This window comes from Pogoniulus pusillus, chromosome 3, assembly GCF_015220805.1.
Source record: "Pogoniulus pusillus isolate bPogPus1 chromosome 3, bPogPus1.pri, whole genome shotgun sequence".
NCBI lineage: Eukaryota > Metazoa > Chordata > Aves > Piciformes > Lybiidae > Pogoniulus > Pogoniulus pusillus.
The window spans coordinates 30,652,390-30,671,925 of record NC_087266.1 but is presented as its reverse complement, the minus strand read 5'-3'; the positions used below and the strand labels follow the sequence as shown (position 1 = coordinate 30,671,925).

Genomic DNA, 19,536 nt, shown 5'->3' with positions numbered 1-19,536 from the left:
TAGGGCCATTTGAAATACACCAACTAGTATATTCTTGCTAACCAAATGCTGAGATCAAAACTATTCCTCTTTGGCAAGTAAAAAATTGCAAGATACAGCCAGAAATCTCAAACCAACAGACACATACACACAAATCCAGTAGGGTACCATATATGCCCATCCAGATATAAACTATTTACTGCAGTTAATTACTTAGTCAATGTAAATTCATTTTTATCATAGGTGAATAGATAAAATTCAACTGTTGCATACAAATATTGCTTTGTGATACCATAATAGAACAATTTTTAGTAAGTATCAATTTCTGAGGCCGAAAACATAAAGAAGGTTTCAAACACAGCATAATTTTTTTGCTTATGTTGGTATATTTTGCAGCAAACTGTGGCTGGTACCACAGTGTTTCAGTCACTGATGGCTGAGCACAGAAATAATTTGCTTCCCAAATGTAGTATGAAAGTAATTCCCAAACTGAAGACTTTATTGAAAAAAATATCTGCAACTAGAATTATATCAACAAATAATTTATAGAGAAGAAGGTGAATAGGAAGATCATTTAGATCACCTGCAGCTACAGGGAAATTATGATTTGCCATATTTGGCTACTAGCAAACAGCCTTGTTTCACTGGCCCTAGGAATATTTCTGTTCTGTTATGATCAGAAAACACGAAAAGGATGACATTACTGGCTGTTCAATTTGGCCGAATATTTGCTAACTGTTTTCAACTGTAGCAGCAGTTGTTTTCAGAAAAGATGCAACTTGTGAATGGTGATGACCATTACTGTTATCCATAGAAATCATACATGCAGCTATTATAATTTTTTTTTAACTCTGTCTTGATGCTCTGGAATTCTTTGATTAGTTAATAAACTGTTAGCTTCAGGATTCAAGTGTAAAACTCACAAAAAATATAGACAAAAATCAACAGAATGCTCTCATTTTTTTAAAAACAGCCTCAATTACATTGATTCACTGCAGGCTGCAAGCCGCTTCTGAAACCACAGCATGAGAGGACCACTTCAGAAAATGACATTTTCCATCAGAAACACCTGGTGCAGACCACAACCCAATATGACTATGCTATTTTACCATGTGATAGCAGTCCTCACACTTTTCTTTTCCTTCTAGGAGAAGGGGCTTCGACATAGAAAAGCCTCATACCTTTCTACACTCCACCCTCATTATGCCATAGCCCTTAAAAACACAAACATATGTAAGGTAGTATTCTGTAATTAAACTACGGTTTACCTCAGGAGTAATTTGCAGCCTTAATTAAAGAATGCCTTGTAATGAGGATAGAGTGTACTTCTGTGTATTTTTCAAAGGCACCTTTTACTTACATCAACAGGTACCAGTAGGCTCTTGCCAAGATGTTGGTTAAAAGAGAGACACCAGGCTTCAGTGTAGCCATTCATGTTAGGAACATACTTCTTTATTGTCTCATCATTCAGCCTCAGCCACACACCATCATCATTGTGGATCTACAGGAAACAAGCAACAAAAACAAGCCATGCCCTCCTATAACTCTGTAGCAAGTGAAGAGTAACAGAGTTCAGACAAGCAGACAACAGCAGCGAAGAAGCAATGATCTTCACAATGCCAATAAAATGGAAGAAAAGGTAAAGGGGAATATGGATAATATCAGAATTTCAAAGCAATGAGGCCTATCTTTTCAGAAGGCAATGTGTGAAAATAAATTTACATCAGATCATGCAATAATAATAGCTGCTTTGAGAGAAGAGAGGAAAGAAAGCCAAGCCTTTGTAAGGTTTGTAAGGTCCCTTCTTTCCATTTTTCCAATGCTGGCATAATTCAGTAAATAGCAAAAATATTCCCTCTATATGAAGTTTCATTGCAAGAAAAATACATGCATAGTAGTCCAGCGGACTAGTGATCTTTCAGATGTGTACGTGAAAGAAGTCATGAAAATAACACGTACGCCTGAATTTGTGTAGAGTTAAAACAGTAAGTCATGAAGAGGGAAATTCTTAGATATTCTTATAAGATAATCTCTAGGAATTCTGTTTCCTCGTATCAGTGTTACACAGGACTTCAAGTAAGTAAATGACAGCTTTGAAAACTGAAATAGTAAATAGTTAGATTTTTGCACTTTATACTTGTTAAGTTGCATATGTTAATATCTAAACATTAAAAAAAATCCAACATCACTTGCATGAATTGACTTTACAACTTAGATCGATTTTCAACAGAAATGACTAATTACCTCGTCAATGAAAGTGATGGATCCATTGACTTTCACTATGCCTATTTGCTCACTCTGAAGGGAAGGGTGACTACGGATACGAAGCCCTGCACTGTCCTTGGCCACAAATTTGCGAACCTAAGAGAAGCAAAGGAAGACAGTAAGGAAGAAAAAAAATCAGAACAGAGCTCTCAAAGAATAAAAAGAAACAGATTTAACAGATTCTGAAATGCTAGCGTTGAGATAGCAGTCTTGAGAGTTACAGTTTGTTGCTGGTTTCCCATGGCTGCTGTGTAAAACTTCATTTTTTACCACAACCAGTAAAATCATGTTAAAAAGAAAACATCCCTCAAACTGCATTGACTCAGTCTTGGAAAGATGTGTTATGTCACACAACATTCAGCACAAGCTTCCAATTCTTTTAACATCTCCCCCCTCTATTTTATTCAGTCTTGCAAGTGTTCAGGGTTTTTTGCTTTTTCAAATGCAGTATTCCCAGTTAAGTTGCCAACCTGGGACTACCTGTTCTCATTTGCAGTACTGCAACATTCTTTTTAGTCAGCTTTTTCACCAAAATGTGGATATTTCTATATATTTATTTTATTCTTCAAATAATGATGTCAATATTTTCTCCTTTTTTCAATGAAGATTACATCAAGCACTCCTTTGTTGTCATTTTCAAACTTGAAGAAAAAAAAATCAGTTGAAGCACAGACTCAATCTTAAATTTAACATGAAGCACAGAATTATATCAAAAGAATAAACCTCAGAAATGAAAGGTTATCAATTAACTGTATTAATTATTTTTTCCTAAATGACTTATTTTAAGAAATGGTATTTAAGGATAACTAAAAATAAACACATTAAAAAAATCAGAAGCATGTCAAGAATTTAAAATGTAGCTTAATCCAAACCATGCAAAGTTTTGTTTACTAGCAATGTTTTTATTCCAAGGACTTAGATTTCTCTCAACAGGCAAGACTTAAGACTTTCAAGGTACTTGTAAAAATGTAAGGCCGATTCACTGCTGATGGAATTCTCAACATAGACAAGTCAATAAACAAAGACCTGCTAACTAAGAGCCCCTGAATTATTTCCCTAAATTATACTGTATATTGTATATACATTATATGTATTATATATTGTAAATATACAAACACATGAAAAGTTCCTTTATACTAATTTCTGACTATCATAACACTCCTATTAAATTGTCTGAGCCTTCCTTCTAACATAGCTTGGAGTATTTCTCTACAACACAACTGTTCAGTAACTTTGTCCTGCAACACACCCATGTTCAGTTCTTTCATGGAGCACACAAATTTGATTCTGGCTAAAAGAACCACTAATGCAAAAACGCTTAGCAGTTAAGCTGTACATCTCCCTTACAGTGCACAGCAGTCTTCACAGGCTTTGTACTTGTATCTTCTTATTTGGTGAATCTGAAAAGAGGTACATTTAACAGTGCAGAAAGGAGTGCTGTACAGGACAAAACAATCTTATCAACAAGGCAGTTAACTTTCTATGGATACAAAAAAGTTTTCGGGTACGTGAAGGGTGCTTTTCTTTTGCAAATGACGCTACTTCTGCCTTCACGTGAAGACAGAAGAAACAGCAAAAACGTGTTAGCAAACAATCATACTAGTATCACCCCTGCCCCTTCGAAGTCAGCTAACTTTGGGCTGTTTTTTTTTATTTTATTCCAATTAGTCTGAATTACATTCTGCAGCTTGTAAGAAAAAGTTTCCCTCCATGTGATGTGGAATGGAATTTCCTGCAAATTACTCAATCTAAGTATCATAGTCTATGAGAAGGCAACAGAAAAATCAGATTCTCATCTGACTTCACTAGAGAAGGAAGAAATCAATACAAAATCATAATATAGTACCTATTTTCAACATATGACTCAAGTAAGTTTTGACTACAAAATTACTGTATTCCACTACCTCGATGAAAATATTTTGATGTTTCTGAGAACAGATGACCACTGTTAATGCCCTTTGGTTACAACTACCTGAAATTTTGAGCTGACAAAAGAGGAAGAAGCTCCTAGAGCTCAGCTAAGCTGTATTTCTCAGTGAAATACCGAGTACATTGGACTGTCTCTGGATGAAATACATCTAATCTGCATTCTTGGCTTCAGAAGCATAGAGCACACTGCAATATTTTCCTTTCTGTACTATTTATAATCCTGCTGCTCAGACTAAGAACTCATCTAACCCAGTTTATGAGTTAAGACACAGAATAATGAAGAGCAATAGAATTATTTACCATTAAAGTCATGTGCATATTTACAGACACTATATACCAGACAGAAGGATGGCTCCTCTTTTGAAGAGACTACAACTTGAAACAAGACATGCAAGCAGAACACCTTCAGGAAAACGAATAAACACTAAATAGGTAATGCTTCAGAACACTAGAGGCTTAACTCCTGTCAAGTACTATTAACCGTGTCGAAAACCATTACTTAACAAAATGTAGCTAGTATATATGCACCGGTCACCTGAATTGTCACCATAGTAACTAAAATAAAGATAGCATTTTCATCCAATTTTTATAATTTGTCTAGGTTCTAATTTAAATTCTCAGAGACTCCAATAAATTTGATAGAATCAATAACAATTTGTAGAGCGCCCTTCCCTCTCTTCCCTCCTTTCCCAAAAGAAAGGAGTTAGAAGTAGAGAGGAAAAGTAAGCACACCCAAATAAATCAATCTCACTCGATTTGGAAGTTAAAAAAAGTTTAACAATAACTTAAAAGAGGTATTTGAGGCAGGAAAGTTTACAAAGGGTATAAGGAAGGAAGAATAGCGAAATACAACATGTATAAATACAACTCGAGTTTGTGATGGTGGCTTTGTCCTCCTTGTGGGTGATGGCCGTGTGGTAGAGAAACCAAGAACAGATGGTATACAGGGAGTGGAGTGATGCAGAGAGATGGAGAGAGTGAGGCAGAGAGAGAGGCAGAGCGAGAGAGAGGAACAGGAAGTATCCCTGCTTTTATGGGACAGGAAGGGGGGAGCGAGCTAACCATCACCTGGTGGTGTTCAGACCCACCCCTGGGGAGGGGTCAAGACCTCTAGAGTCAGGTTCAGGGTTACTCCCCCTGGAGTGTTAACCCTATACATCATTTTAGACCTGATGCCTCTCACATTAGTGACAGCAAACAATACATAAAACCATCAAGCTGCATGGAGGTATCATTAATTCTGTCAGACGAATCTCATTCAGTAGGAATGGGGAGTTTTGATTAAGACAATGAAGTAACCAAGAAGTCTTCCTTACAAGAGAAGGGAGAAAGACTGAAAGCATTTTAAATAAATAAATGCATCAAGGGATTACAAAAAAAAAGTACAGAAACTACAGGAAAATTTATCACTTTTGAGGTGTGGTTGCAGCAAGATAATCTTGTCAGTGGCAGAAGCAGACACAAGATGTATTTACTGACCATGGTATTGGTACAAAAGAAATTACTAAATTATTCAAAGCTGGCAAGCAACCAAATCAAGACATGCTGTATAGGAAAGATGCTGACAAACACCTGACAGTTTTTGTAGTAATATGGTAATATGTAGTAATATTTTGTGACCGTTGCAGTTTTAACAGGGAAGGATAACCTTGTGGTATTTCAGAATTCCACATCTTTTAATGAAAGTTTATTTCATGAAAATAAAGATTCAGTGTCTTGTGTAATACTGCCTTCCATTGTGCCTTTGGAGACATGAAAGATGCCTCACTCACTTTGGTATTTTCCTTACAGCACTGCTACATCTCATTTTAGCCTTCCTCTGTTTACGTGTGTCTACTTTAGTCCTTCAGGGTGGAATGATAAAGTGAAATGTGAAGTCAAAAGCTACAGAAAGTGTAACTTTTAAAAATAAAATCATGACACTCTAAGAAAGGAAGGTATCAGTATGGAAACTTAAGCTTGGATTTTATATTGATGGAGGAAAGATCCTCATCACAAAAAATTCTTTGTTGAGTCCTTTTTATAATGAATTTCATCCTATAATATTAAAGCAAAAGGACTGAGTGCAGTCTGTGGCTTTCATAATAGCTGCACAATGTTTGTGACAAGCCAAGACTAAGGCAGATTCTGCAAAACTTCTAACAATTTTATTAATGGATAGACAGATCGAAAAATGGAATTAACATCTTTCATTTTATCCTGAATGTTAATTTAATTCCGTTCAGCACATTAAATTGATTTGCAAATATCCTTAAGTTGAGCACCACTGTAACATGAAGTATCAAACAACAATAAAATCCCAAATTTAACTATTTTTAGGTTTCCAAACCTTGTTTGGCTGAGGCTCTGCTTTTGGTTTAATAAGTTGAGTTCCAGGAGGTATCATTCCTTTTGGAGGATCTTTCACTTTCACTTCTAGTCCAGCATCTATAAGCAAAACAGATAAAGTTAAAAAAAAAATCCACACACATTAAGTATAAGGGGATCATACAGTTTACAATATTAACTATAATTTATCTGTGCTACAATTCAGATTAGGCAAAATAACCACTTGTTGATCCATCCACCAAAAACAACACTTCAAGTCGCTTCATGGTGCAAAGCACTACTTCCTCAACGTTGGCATCTTTACATGCAGAAATTTAGAGATCTGTAATTTTACTGTGTTACTGGATATCTGCCAAACCTTGTATATGCAGCAATATTAAGTATTTTTGCACCCCTGTCTGCAGGGGTGTTTCAAGAACATTAAACAGAATGGTTTAAGGTTTGAGGAGTACAAGTGGAAAACTCCTGGAGAGGCAATACATTATGCATGCTGCACTGCTGCAGATGCTAACTGCAAAATGTGAGAAACAGGTAATATAAGTTACACAGCTGGAAAAGGCCTAGAATTTAAAAAGCCAACATCTATGACACAAACACTGTTGCTAGAAGGTACTGGAAAATAGCTCAACACTAACATTATCATAGAATCAACCAGGTTGGAAGAGACCTCCAAGATCAGTCAGTCCAACCTATCAATCAGCTCTATCCAATCACCCAGACCATGTCACTCAATGTCTCATCCAGTCTTTTCCTGAACACCTCCAGGAATGGCGACTTCACCATCTCCCTGGGTAGCCCATTCCAATGCCAATCACTCTCTCTGTGAAGAACTTCCTCCTAACATCCAGCCTAGACCTCCTCCCCTGGCACAACTTGAGACTGTGTCCCCTTGTTTTGTTGCTGGTTGCCTGGCAGAAGAGACCAACCCCACCTGGCTACAGCCTCCCTTCAGGTAGTTGGGGACAGCAATGTCTAAAGATGCATGTCTGAGTACTTCAGGCTTAAGAGGTGATATTAAGGTATTCTGATTAAACCAGAACACAATACATTGACAAAAAAAGGCATCTGTTAGTCTAACCACATTATAGATACACAATGTGCCACATATGTCCCTATTTCCATGAAAAAATAGCTGTGTTTTTTTATCTTTCTTTTGAGAAAAAAGAATTAGCAGGCTTTTGAGACAAAACTCAGTCACTAAGTTTTGCCATGAAATCTAGTAGTAAATCTCATGGACATCAAGACATATTTATTAGTATACAAAATGAATATAACTTAGATTTATGCTTAAGTATAGCAAAAATTAAGTACCTATTTCAATGCCATCTATAGTAACATGAATGGTATAGAGACCAACAGCTCCAGGAGTCCAGTTTGCACAGTATGTACCATCATTATTGACTCTGATCAACATGTTTTCACTGGGTCTAGTTACAGAAAAAAAAAAATCATTAAATAATTATTGTAGTCTTGGAAATAATCTGTAATAGCTTAGTTTGGAAACTACTCTATTTTTCCTATCAGATCATCTAAATACCATCTTTATCCATTCATTGTTCTAACTCCATATTACTTACTACGAAGCTATAATCCTCTACGCCACATTCATTTATGGCAAGCATTCAAAGAACACATTTGTAAGTAGATAATACAAATAAGGAATCAGCATAAAAATGATTAAGGAGTTTAAGAAAAATCTCTAAATTTAAGAAGAAAGATACTAACAATTTTTATAGTGTGTCTACCCTTATACAAGATTACTTGGCAGTCAAGCTTGTAAGACTGGGTGTAAGCAGAAGTGACTGGACATGCTAATTCAAGTTCCTATTAAAACGTAACTCTTTAATGTTTACCTCTTTGGTGTTGGTGAAGCAAAGCGTAGTTCCTCAAAAGAATAATTTTCATATGCCTATAAAGACATGAAACTCAATAAACATAAAATCAGCAGTTATGAGTTATAAATAAAAATTAATGAAAGCAGAGTATTTTCTCAAATAACACAATCCTCTACCGTTATACTTAGCGACACTACACAAGGAACCAGAAAATGAACAGACATTTATATACATACATGAAAAATGTATCTTTATCAGCTACTGCTAAAAAAAACCTTTGGTTACTGTCAAATCTTTGAATTTCTTCTAATCTAACTTGTATAAAAAGCCTTTGAATGCAAATAGTGCACTGAATACCACATGAAGATAAAAAAAAGTAAGTATGTTGCAGGTCAGCAACTGCAAAGCAGCCTAGTAGTCAGTGGAATTTTGGATCCTTTTTCTAATTAAACCAAATCATCAATGCCCATTACAAAAGAAAATACCCAACTGGTTTGTTTTTTACAGTTTCTTATGAAATATGACAAGCCTCATTGGAAGTAAAACCAAGGAACTAGGCTAGATCAATGGGCTGAAGTTAATTGTAGCAAGTTTAACGAGGTCAAGTCTTGTGTGCTGCACTTGGGTTACAACAACCCCATGCAACACTACAGGCTTGGAAAGCCACTCAGCAGAAAAGGACCGGGGGGGTGCTGGCTGACGCATGAATGAACAAGAGCCAGTAGTGTGCCCAGGTGGCCAAGAAGGCAAACAGCATCCTGGCCTTTATCAAGAACAGTGCAGCCAGGAGTAGGGAAGTAATCGTGTCCCTGTATTTGGCACTGGTGAGACCACACATCAAATCCTGTGTTCAGTTTGGGACCCCTCACTACAAGAAGGACATTGAATTGCTGGAGCTGGTGCAGAGAAGGGCAACAAAACTCCAGGTGACGGGCCTGGAGAACATGTTGTGACCGTTTGAGCTGATTCTCTAGCTCAGACATAGGGGAAAGTTGAACACTCCAGGGATAGGCCCCATAATGGCAACAATAGATAAATTAATATAATTTCATTGGAGCATCAAGAACTTAATGTCTAGAAGCACAGCTTGTTCTCCCCCTTCTCCCGCTGGCTTCTGCTGCTTTCAGCTGCACCTATCTTCCCCGGCTGCTGTTTTGGCTGCTGCTGCTTCTGCTGCTTCGCTGCCGCTTGACCCCTCCCCCATCTCCCTTAAGGTTATTGTATTGTTTTTATTTTCTTCCTTCTCTAGTTATTATCTCTCTTTACATTGTTATACTATAAGAAATACAATTTCATCTTTCCCTGACTTTCAAAAAAAAAAAGGGCCTGTGTTGTGGTGAGTTTATTTCTCCTCGGGGGAGGGATCTGCCCTAACCCAGGACGTTAATTTTGGCGCCCAATGTGGAGCATGATCATGGTTTGTTTTTTTTCCCCTTCTGATTGATAATCAGAATAAGAACATCAGGGAAAAATGAAGTTGTTTGATATATTCTGGCCTATTATTGCCTCAATTCTGACTTTATCAGTTCAGCAGTGTTTTACAGTTAAGGTGCAATACCAAGTGTGTTCATTCCTCACTAAGATAGTCTGGGACTCAGTAAAAGCTGTGCTAATGAAGGTTGGAGATGTTGTTAGGAATGTTTCAGGGTTTAGGAATGTCGCTGAGGGTGTGCCGTATGTTACATTGGTGTCAGAGACTAGGAGTTATTTGGAAGAGATGAGTTACCCAGTAGCCTGCCTAATATGTGTGAACTTGATATTTTTGGCTGCTATTGTAGGTCTGGTTGTAGTGTGGAGATGAGAAAGATGCAGGAACAAACAGGTTGTAAGTGAGGTTTTTGCCTTTTCCGGAGGCAATAGCAGGGAGCTAAGGGTTAAAGAAACAGCCTGCGACCAAAGCAGGGGAGGGAAGGCCACGGCACCAGGCAGACGGACTGCCCACAGAGCAGTGAAACGTCCTGCCTCGGAACATTTGAGAGGAGGAAAAATTGTTGGACATGGCCCATACCCCACTGACCCTGAAGCATGGAGGCAGGAAACAATCTGGTTCCCATTTGTACCTAATAGAACGGAGGAAAGTAAAGGTAGAGGCGATGGAACCCCTGCATAAGTGCAGTCACAAAGGGCTGCGGCGGCAGAGCCGGATCTGGCTGCAGACGGTGTGGGCTATGGCAAAGTTCCTTGCACAGATAAAGTTGAGGAACTGGTTTGTGGAAAATGCGGCTCGAACGTTTTCATCTGTAGGAGGGTTACTGACACCAGAGCCTCTGCCAGTAGAGTGGCTGCTGAGGCAAAGGTTCTTTCACCTGCAACCAGGGGACCAGAATCGGTACCGGGGGATGTGACGGGGTCCTCGGAGGGTGAGCCCACTAACGCCATTGAGCCTGCTAATGCCGCTGCTCCTGCCTTAGCCCCACTTGTCTCTGCTGAGCCGGCTGCTGTTGCTGCTGTGGGGAATGGTCCTTCTGCCTCAGTCTCAGCTCCACTACCACGTGAGGAACAGAGCCAGGCAGACAAACAAAATTCAGATGATTGAATGAAAGGCACCTCCCAGAGTAAGACACAGTTTACTTTAGATAAGGTCTCCCTTGCTCCGATTAAAACGAGGAGAAAAATGGCAGCTAGCCCTGGGAGTCGAGATAGCTCAGATGACGATGGGGATAAACCAGAGCAGGGTAACCCTTTTGCTGTGGATGAGGAGCTTCAGAAGTCTGCTCAACTCATGAAGCAAAGGGAAGAGGATCCAGGAGAAGGTACATCGGCTGGTGTGAAGGTCAGTACCCTTGTGGGCACAAGGAGTGGAAAGGCTAGAGCTAAGGGAAAATACACTCAGGAGACGGATGATAGTGATGATGAGGAGAAAGCCCTGTTGCCAAGAAAGGAGGTCAGGCATATTAGGCAAGACTATGCCCGGAAAGAGCAATCAACATATTCATGGACGCTATGACACAAGTTATACATGACTGTGATATCTGTGCTGCTATTAAACAAGCCAAGCATCTGAAGCCCTTGTGGTATGGTGAGCAATGGGCAAAGTAAAAATACGGTGAAGCGTGGCAGATTGATTACATCACTCTACCACGTTCTCAGACTGGAAAGCAGTATGTGCTGACTATGGTAGAAGCAAGCACCGGATGGCTGGAAACCTATCCAGTTTCCCATGCCACTGCACGTAACACCATTTTGGGCTTGGAAAGACAAATCCTGTGGCGATATGGCACTCCAGAGAGAACTGAATGGGATAATGGTACCCACTTGAAAAATAATCTCATAAAATCTTGGGCCAAAGAGCATGGCACTGAGTGGATCTATCACATCCCCTATTATGCACCCACCTCAGGCAAAATTGAACGCTACAATGGCTTGCTAAAAACAACTTTAAAGGCAATGGGGGGAGGAAACTTAAAGAACTGGGAGAAACATCTAGCCCAAGCCACTTGGGTAGCGAATAGTAGAGGTTCCACCAACCGAGCTGGCCCAGCTCATTCAGAGGTCTTACAAAAGGTAGAAGGTGACAGGGTTCCTGTCATTCGTGAAAAGAATTTGTTGGGCAAGTCTGTTTGGGTATTCTCCCCTTCGGGGGAGGCTACACCTGTCCGAGGGGTGGTTTCTGCTGAAGGACCTGGTCATACATATTGGGTTATGCAGAAAAACGGTGAAATACAATGTGTGCCACAAAAGAATCTGACATTGGCAGAAAGAATGTAGATATGTTGTTATGAGTTCTTTTGCAGATAATTGTGGTGCCCAAAAAATCATGAAGAGCCCACTCTCCATGAGCATGAACCCTGTGAGTGCCAAGAGTCCTGCTCTATTCCACTCATCAAAGAAAAACATCTGACTGTTCTAGAAAACCATTGAGCTAGTCAATGTCTGAGACAGACGGAAATGAGAAGATGAATGACTGGAAATTGAAGAAAGATGCTTGAAGCCTGGAGAACGATCATCTATGATGCTGATATTATCCCTAGTTACATAGAATGACTTGATGCTGCAATGGTAAATTATATTAAAGTGGTGGATTGTGGCCGTTTGAGCTGATTCTCTAGCTCAGACATAGGGGAAAGTTGAACATTCCAGGAATAGGCCCCATAATGGTAACAACAGATAAATTAGTATAATTTCATTGGAGCATCAAGAGCTTAATGTCTAGAAGTACAACTTGTTCTCCCCCTTCTCCCGCTGGCTTCTGCTGCTTTCAGCTGCGCCTATCTTCCCCGGCTGCTGTTTTGGCTGCTGCTGCTTCTGCTGCTTTGCCGCCGCTTGACCCCTCCCCCATCTCCCTTAAGGTTATTGTATTTTTTTTTCCTTCCTTCTCTAGTTATTATCTCTGTTTACATTGTTATACTATAAGAAATACAATTTCATCTTTCCCTGACTTTCAAAAAAAAAAAAAAAGAGTCTGTGTTGTGGTGAGTTTATTTCTCCCCAGGGGGCGGATTTGCCCTAACCCGGGACACATGTCCTTTGAGGAGCCGCTGAGACAACTGAGATTGTTTGGTCTGGAGAAAAGGAGGCTGAGAGGAGACTTCATTGCTCTCTACAACTACCTGAAAGGAGACTGCAGTGAGGGGGAAATGAGTCTCTTCTCCCTAGTATCGAGTGACAGAATAAAAGCAAGCAGCCTCAAACTGCTCTAGGGAAGCCTTATATTGGATATTAGGAAAAGTTTATTTACTGGAAGAGTGGTCAGGAATAGATTGGAATAGATTACCCAGGAATAGATGGAATAGATTATTGAGGAAGGTGGTAGAGTCACCATTCTAGAGGTTTGGTTTTCTTTGCTTTTTTTTTTAAAAAAAACAGTAGGTATGACACTTCCAAACATGATTTAATGGGCCATGGCAGAGCTAGGTTGACAGTCGGACTAGATTATCTCCATTTCACACCCGCCCTGGGCAGCCTATTCCAGCGTTCTGCCACTCTTGTTGTGAAAAAATTCCTCCTCTCAGAATCATAGAATCAACCAGGTTGGAAGAGACCTCCAAGATCAGCCAGTCCAACCTATCATCCAGCCCTATCCAATCAACTAGACCATGGCACTAAGTGCCTCATCCAGGCTTTTCTTGAACCCCTCCAGAGACGGTGACTCTCACCACCTCCCTGGGCAGCCCATTCCAATGCCAATCACAGTATCACAGTATCATCAGTGTTGGAAGAGACCTCACAGATCATCAAGTCCAACCCTTTACCACAGAGCTCAAGGCTAGACCATGGCACCAAGTGCCACGTCAAATCTTGCCTTGAACAGCTCCAGGGACGGTGACTCCACCACCTCCCCAGGCAGCCCATTCCAGTATCCAATCACTCTCTCAGTGAAGAACTTTCTCCTCACCTCGAGCCTAAATTTCCCCTGGCACAGCCACCTGAGAGAAGAGAGCAACCTCCTCCTGGCCACAACCACCCTTCAGGTAGTTGTAGACAGTAGTAAGGTCAACCCTGAGCCTCCTCCTCTCCAGGCTAAACAGTCCCAGCTCCCTCAGCCTCTCCTCGTAGGGCTTATGCTCAAGGCCTCTCTCCAGCCTTGTCGCCCTTCTCTGGACACGCTCAAGCATCTCAATGTCCCTCCTAAACTGGGGGGCCCAGAACTGAACACAGTACTCAAGGTGTGGTCTAACCAGTGCAGAGTACAGGGGCAGAATGACTTCCTTGCTCCTGCTGACCACACCATTCCTGATGCAGGCCAGGATGCCACTGGCTCTCTTGGCCACCTAGGCACACTGCTGGCTCATGTTCAGGTGGGTATCAATCAGCACCCCCAGATCCCTCTCTGTTTGGCTGCTCTCCAGCCACTCCGACCCTAGCCTGTATCTCTGCATGGGGTTGTTGTGGCCAAAGTGCAGCACCCGGCACTTCGAGCTATTGAACGCCATCCCACTGGACTCTGCCCATCTGTCCAGGTGGTCAAGGTCCCGCTGCAGAGCCCTTCTGCCCTCCAACCCGGTCACATCTGCCCCCAGCTTAATGTCATCTGCAAACGTGCTGATGACTGACTCAATGCCCTCATCCAGAAATCTATGAAGATGTTAAAGAGGATGGGGCCCAGCACTGATCCCTGAGGGACACCACTAGTGACTGGCCACCAGCTGGATGTGGCACCATTCACCACCACTCTCTGGGCCCGTCCCTCCAGCCAGTTCCTAACCCAGCACAGAGTGTTGCCATTCAAGCCGCGGGCTGACAGCTTAGCCAGCAGTTTGCTGTGGGGGACAGCGTCAAAGGCCTTGCTGAAGTCCAGATAGACCACATCCACAGGCCTCCCCACATCCACCAAGCAGGTCACCTGATCATAGAAGGAGATCAGGTTGGAGAGGTAGGATCTGCCATTCCTAAATCCATGTTGGCTGGACCTGAGCCCTTGGGCCGTCCCTCAGGTGCGCAGTTATTGCCCCCATGATAACCTGCTCCATCAGTTTCCCTGGCACTGAGGTCAGGCTGACGGGTCTGTAATTCCTGGATTCCTCCATCCGACACTTCTTGTGGATGGGGACCATGTTGGCCATTTTCCAGTCTCCTGGGACCTCTCCGGTGAGCCAGGACTGCTGGAAAATGATGGAGAGTGGCTTGGCCAGCTCATCTGCCAGCTCTCTCAGCACCCTAGGATGCATCCCATCTGGTCCCATGGACTTCTGGGTGTGCAGGTGGCTCAGCAGGTCCTGAACTAATTCCTCATGGATTTCCAGGGCAACACACCGCTCTCCGACCCCATCCCCCAGTTCAAGAGGCCACTTGCCTTCTCCTCCCTCCTTACTGTTGAAAACTGAGGTGAAGAAGGCATTCACGACCTCAGTCTTTTCCTCGTCATCAGTTATAGTGTTCCCCTCCTGGTCCAGTAAGGAGTGGAGGCTCTTCTTGCCCTTCTTTTCAGCACTGACAAATTTATAAAAGTGCTTTTTATTATCCTTCATGGAAGTGGCCAGCCTAAGTTATAGCTGGGCCTTAGCCTCTCTAATTTTTCTCCTGCATAATCTGGCTACCTCCTTAAATACGTCAGGAGAAGCCTTCCCCTCCTTCCAAAGGTGATACACCCTCTTTTTTTCCCCCACTTCCTTCAGGAGCTGTTTGCTCATCCAGGCTGGTCGCCTTCCCCGCCGGCTCATCTTTCGGCACATGGGAACTGCCAGCTCCTGTGCCTTCAAGAGCTCCTGTTTAAAGTAGGTCCAACCATCCTTTGTTCTCAAGGACTGCTGCCCAGGGGACTTTGCAAATAAGTTTCTTGAACAATTTGAAGTTTGCCCTCCAAAAGTCCAAGGTGTGGGTTTTGTTATAGTTCCTCTCTATCTCCCTGCATATTGAAAACTCCACTATCTCATGATCACTACACCCCAGGCAGCCTCCCACTGTCACATCTCCCACCAGCCCTTCTCTGTTGGAGAATAGCAGGTCAAACTGAGCTTGACCCCTAGTAGGTTCGCTTAACAGCTGGGTCATGAAGCTGTCCTCCATGCACTCTAGAAATCTCCTGGACTGCCTCCTCTCTGCTGAATTAAGTTCCCAGCAGATATCTGGCAGGTTAAAGTCACCCACAAGAACAAGATCTGATGATCTTGAGACAGCCTCCAATTGTCTGTAAAATATCTCATCTGTTTCCTCATCCTGGTTGGGTGGTCTATAACAGACTCCAACCAGGATGTCAGATTTGTTAGTCCTCCCTATGATTTTAACCCACAAACTCTCAATCCCTTCATCCCTCACCTCAAGCTCAGTGGCAAGGAGTGACTCCCTAATATACAGGGCCACCCCTCTTCCTCTTCTCCCTTGCCTATCTCTCCTGAAGAGGCTGTATCCCCCCAGTATAGCACTCCAATCGTGCCTGTCATCCCACCAAGTTTCTGAAATGGCAACTATATCATAGTCACCCTGGTGGACCAGGACTTCCAGTTCCTCCTGCTTGTTACCCAAGCTGCGTGCATTGGTGTAGATGCATTTCAGCTGGGTTCTCGATTCCTCAATTGACCCTAGTTTCCTTCCCACTCTCTCCTTCTCAGAGAGAGTAATAGCCTCACCCACCCCCTTCATATCTAGTTTAAAGCCTGCCTAATGAGCCCTGCCAACTCCAGTGCCAGGACTCTCCTGTCCCTCCTAGACAACTGCACCCCATCAGGATCAAGCAGGTCCGGCTCAGTAAATGTTCCTCCAAGGTCAAAGAAGCCAAAGTGCCGCCACTTGCACCATCCCTTGAGCCAGTTTTTGATGTCATAGGTTCTGCTGTTCCTCTCTGTGAACTCCCTTGCCACCGGGGGAACTGAGCAGAACACCACCTGTGCTCCTGTCCCATCTATCAATTTCCCCAGGGTCTTGAATTCCTTTTTAATTGCCCTGGTGCCCTTCTCTCTGTGAAGAACTTCCTCCTAACATCCAGCCTGTACTTCCCCCAGCACAACTTGAGACTGTGTCCCCTTGTTCTGTTGCTGGTTGCCTGGCAGAAGAGACCAACCCCACCTGGCTACAGCCTCCCTTCAGGTAGCTGTAGACAGCAATGAGGTCTGCCCTGAGTCTCCTCTTCTCCAGGCTAAATAACTCCAGCTGCCTCAGCCTCTCCTCACAGGGCTGTGTCCTAGGCCTCTCACCAGCTTCATTGCCCTTCTCTGTATGTTCCAGCACCTCAACATCTCTCTTGAATTGAGGAGCCCAGAACTGGACACAGTACTCAAGGTGTACTCATGTTTAAATGAAATTTCCTATGTCTCAGCTTCCACCCACCGCCCCTTGTCCTGTCATTGGGCATCACCCAGCAGAGCCTGGCTCCAGCCTCCTGGCACTCACCCTGCACATATTTATAAACATTGATGACGTTACCTCTCAGTCTCCTCTTCTCCAAGCTAAACAGGCCCAGCTCACTCAGTCTCTCCTCATAAGAGAGACATTCCATTTCCCTAATAACCTTTGCAGCTCTATACTGGACTCTCTCAAGCAGTTCTATGTCCCTCTTGAACTGAGGGGCCCAGAACTGTATACAGTACTCCAGATCTGGCCTCACCAGGGCAGAATAGAGGGGCAGGAGAACCTCTCTCAACCTACTAGCCACACCCATTTAATACACCCTAGAATAGCACTGGCCCTCCTGGATGCAAGAGCACATTGCTGTCTCATGGTCAACCTCCCATCTTCTAGGAGTGCCAGATCCTTTTCTCTTTCACTGCTCTCCAGCAGGTCAGTCCCCAGCCTATACTGAGACCTGGGGTTGTTCTTTCCCAGGTGCAAGACTCTATACTTGCCCTTGCTGAATTTCGTGGCTTTCAATTATTACCTGTATTTTCATTTAATCTTAGCATGATTCAAATAATATTTTACATGCCAACTAGATAACATTAAGCATTCTTCCCTCAGGTTCCATCAAATACAGAAATTAATTTCTGGACATTCTGCACTGCTCCACTGTCATTTACTCCAGAGTATCTAATGCCTTGCAAGATGTGTCACCATAGCAGTTGTGTGAACAGACACTTATTATTAGAAAAGAAGCAGCAGGTACTTTTCAGGTAATGGTTATCAGAAATCCCACCTGGGTTCCAACTTTGAATAAATAATATACTCCCTCCCTCCTCAAGTCACTGGTAAAATTATCAAGTATCATCAAGTCAAGAAGTGAACTCTGCAGTACTCCAAACAAAAAACCCAAAACCAGTAAACAAGCCAAACACATTCATTTCCTTGGTGTATATATTCATTCCCTAGTTGTATATATCTTTTTAGACATATGACTTAACAAGTTTTAAACCACTTGTTTACATCACATTGTTTTCATAGTTTTTTCACTGATCCAGGAAGACACTACTTGGTAGCCAGTTGTACTACACTTATGCATAGCTGCTGCAGAACCATCCTTTCCAGAAAGCAACCCTGTACCTTCCAGCAGATGGTGCTTCTTTCCCCCCACCTCAAATCCATTTAATCCAAATAAAAATTAAACAGAGTATTATCCTTCTGTAACTCTTGATTAACCATATCTTAACTTGTCCAGTCACTAGTTATACACATCTCTTAAGTGGATCATTATGTTAAATAAATGAAAGTTTATTTATTGTAAATGCAAAAATATGCTCAAATCAATACTAACTGCACAATTTCCACCTCTAAAAACTGTTCCTGGCAGTTTGAGGTGATATATTTGATAATGAGTAATTTTGACAGCTAATGTTCAATATTTATATATTGGTACATTTGTATGATCGTTTCACTATGTTGAGCTATTTTTTTTCTGCTATATTCACCACTTCTAGTTTTTAATACATCTTCACTACAGCACTCTAACTCTGTGGATATATTGGGGTGACTTCTAATCATTTCAAAAGCCATCTCCATTTCGGCTGAGTGACCCAGACTAGTTTGTTAATCAGTGTAATCAAAATGAAAGACAACTTTTCCTTTTAAATGCTGATCTGGTATATAACTGCCTTAGAGCTCAGGCAATTTGCTCTAGTTTTCTAGTGGACATAAATATAATCCAAGTAATCTGTAACTAATGTATTTTTACATTTTTGACAAACCCAAACCCCACTTTTTTCCTTCTCCTTTCTTTGCATTCCTTTAGAGACTCTGAATGCTGAATTTTATAAGTTATAATGCTAAGATGACAGCAGTTTACCTTCATCATGGTAATAGCAATATATCGAGCTTCTTTTACTATCATTGGCTCATAGGATGAATCAAGCTTTGGTGAAGGAAGTCCTCCAAAGGTCATATCACTGCTAGGGGAAGCACCTGTTGCAGGACTCCCTGGTATTCTTTGCACCTTTTTAGCTTGTTCTTGTTGCAAGGATGTTTTTTTCTGAGAAACGGGAATAGCTTTGACTTCTACCTGCAATAAGACATGGAATATAGAAAATTACTTAGGGAGGAAGCACAGACATGCATTCTTTTAGATCTGGTATGGTGTGCAGTGACAAAACGCTTAGAACACCCTCTATAAATCCAGCCGTGTCAAAAACCTATGTGTTTGCAAGTAACAATTCACAAATCCAAGCATGGTAACTCTGAAAAATGTAAATATACTGGAAGAGAAGCATCCAACTGATTTGTCACATGATAAGTAAGGTGCATTTCTAACAGTGCCAGAGTACAGCCTGAGAAGCAGCACAATCTGATAGCTAAGTTTTCCCACAACCAGAAATGCCAAGTAGGAAGAGAGCTTTCCAAACAAGCTCATGTTTCAGAGTGAATCAACAGAGCCTGACAGGATCTCGGCTAGCTCTACCAC

General features: G+C 41.8%; 1 protein-coding gene across 1 annotated transcript in view; it reads right to left on the bottom strand.

Moving 5' to 3' along the window:
* Nucleotides 1-19,536, bottom strand: part of MYCBP2 (MYC binding protein 2) — a 246,847-nt gene that overhangs the window by 76,481 nt on the left and 150,830 nt on the right. Inside the window, 6 exon segments of the mRNA XM_064173772.1 lie at nucleotides 1,340-1,480; nucleotides 2,224-2,340; nucleotides 6,503-6,600; nucleotides 7,813-7,928; nucleotides 8,355-8,410; nucleotides 18,925-19,137. Coding sequence (XP_064029842.1) covers nucleotides 1,340-1,480; nucleotides 2,224-2,340; nucleotides 6,503-6,600; nucleotides 7,813-7,928; nucleotides 8,355-8,410; nucleotides 18,925-19,137 — 741 coding nt within the window.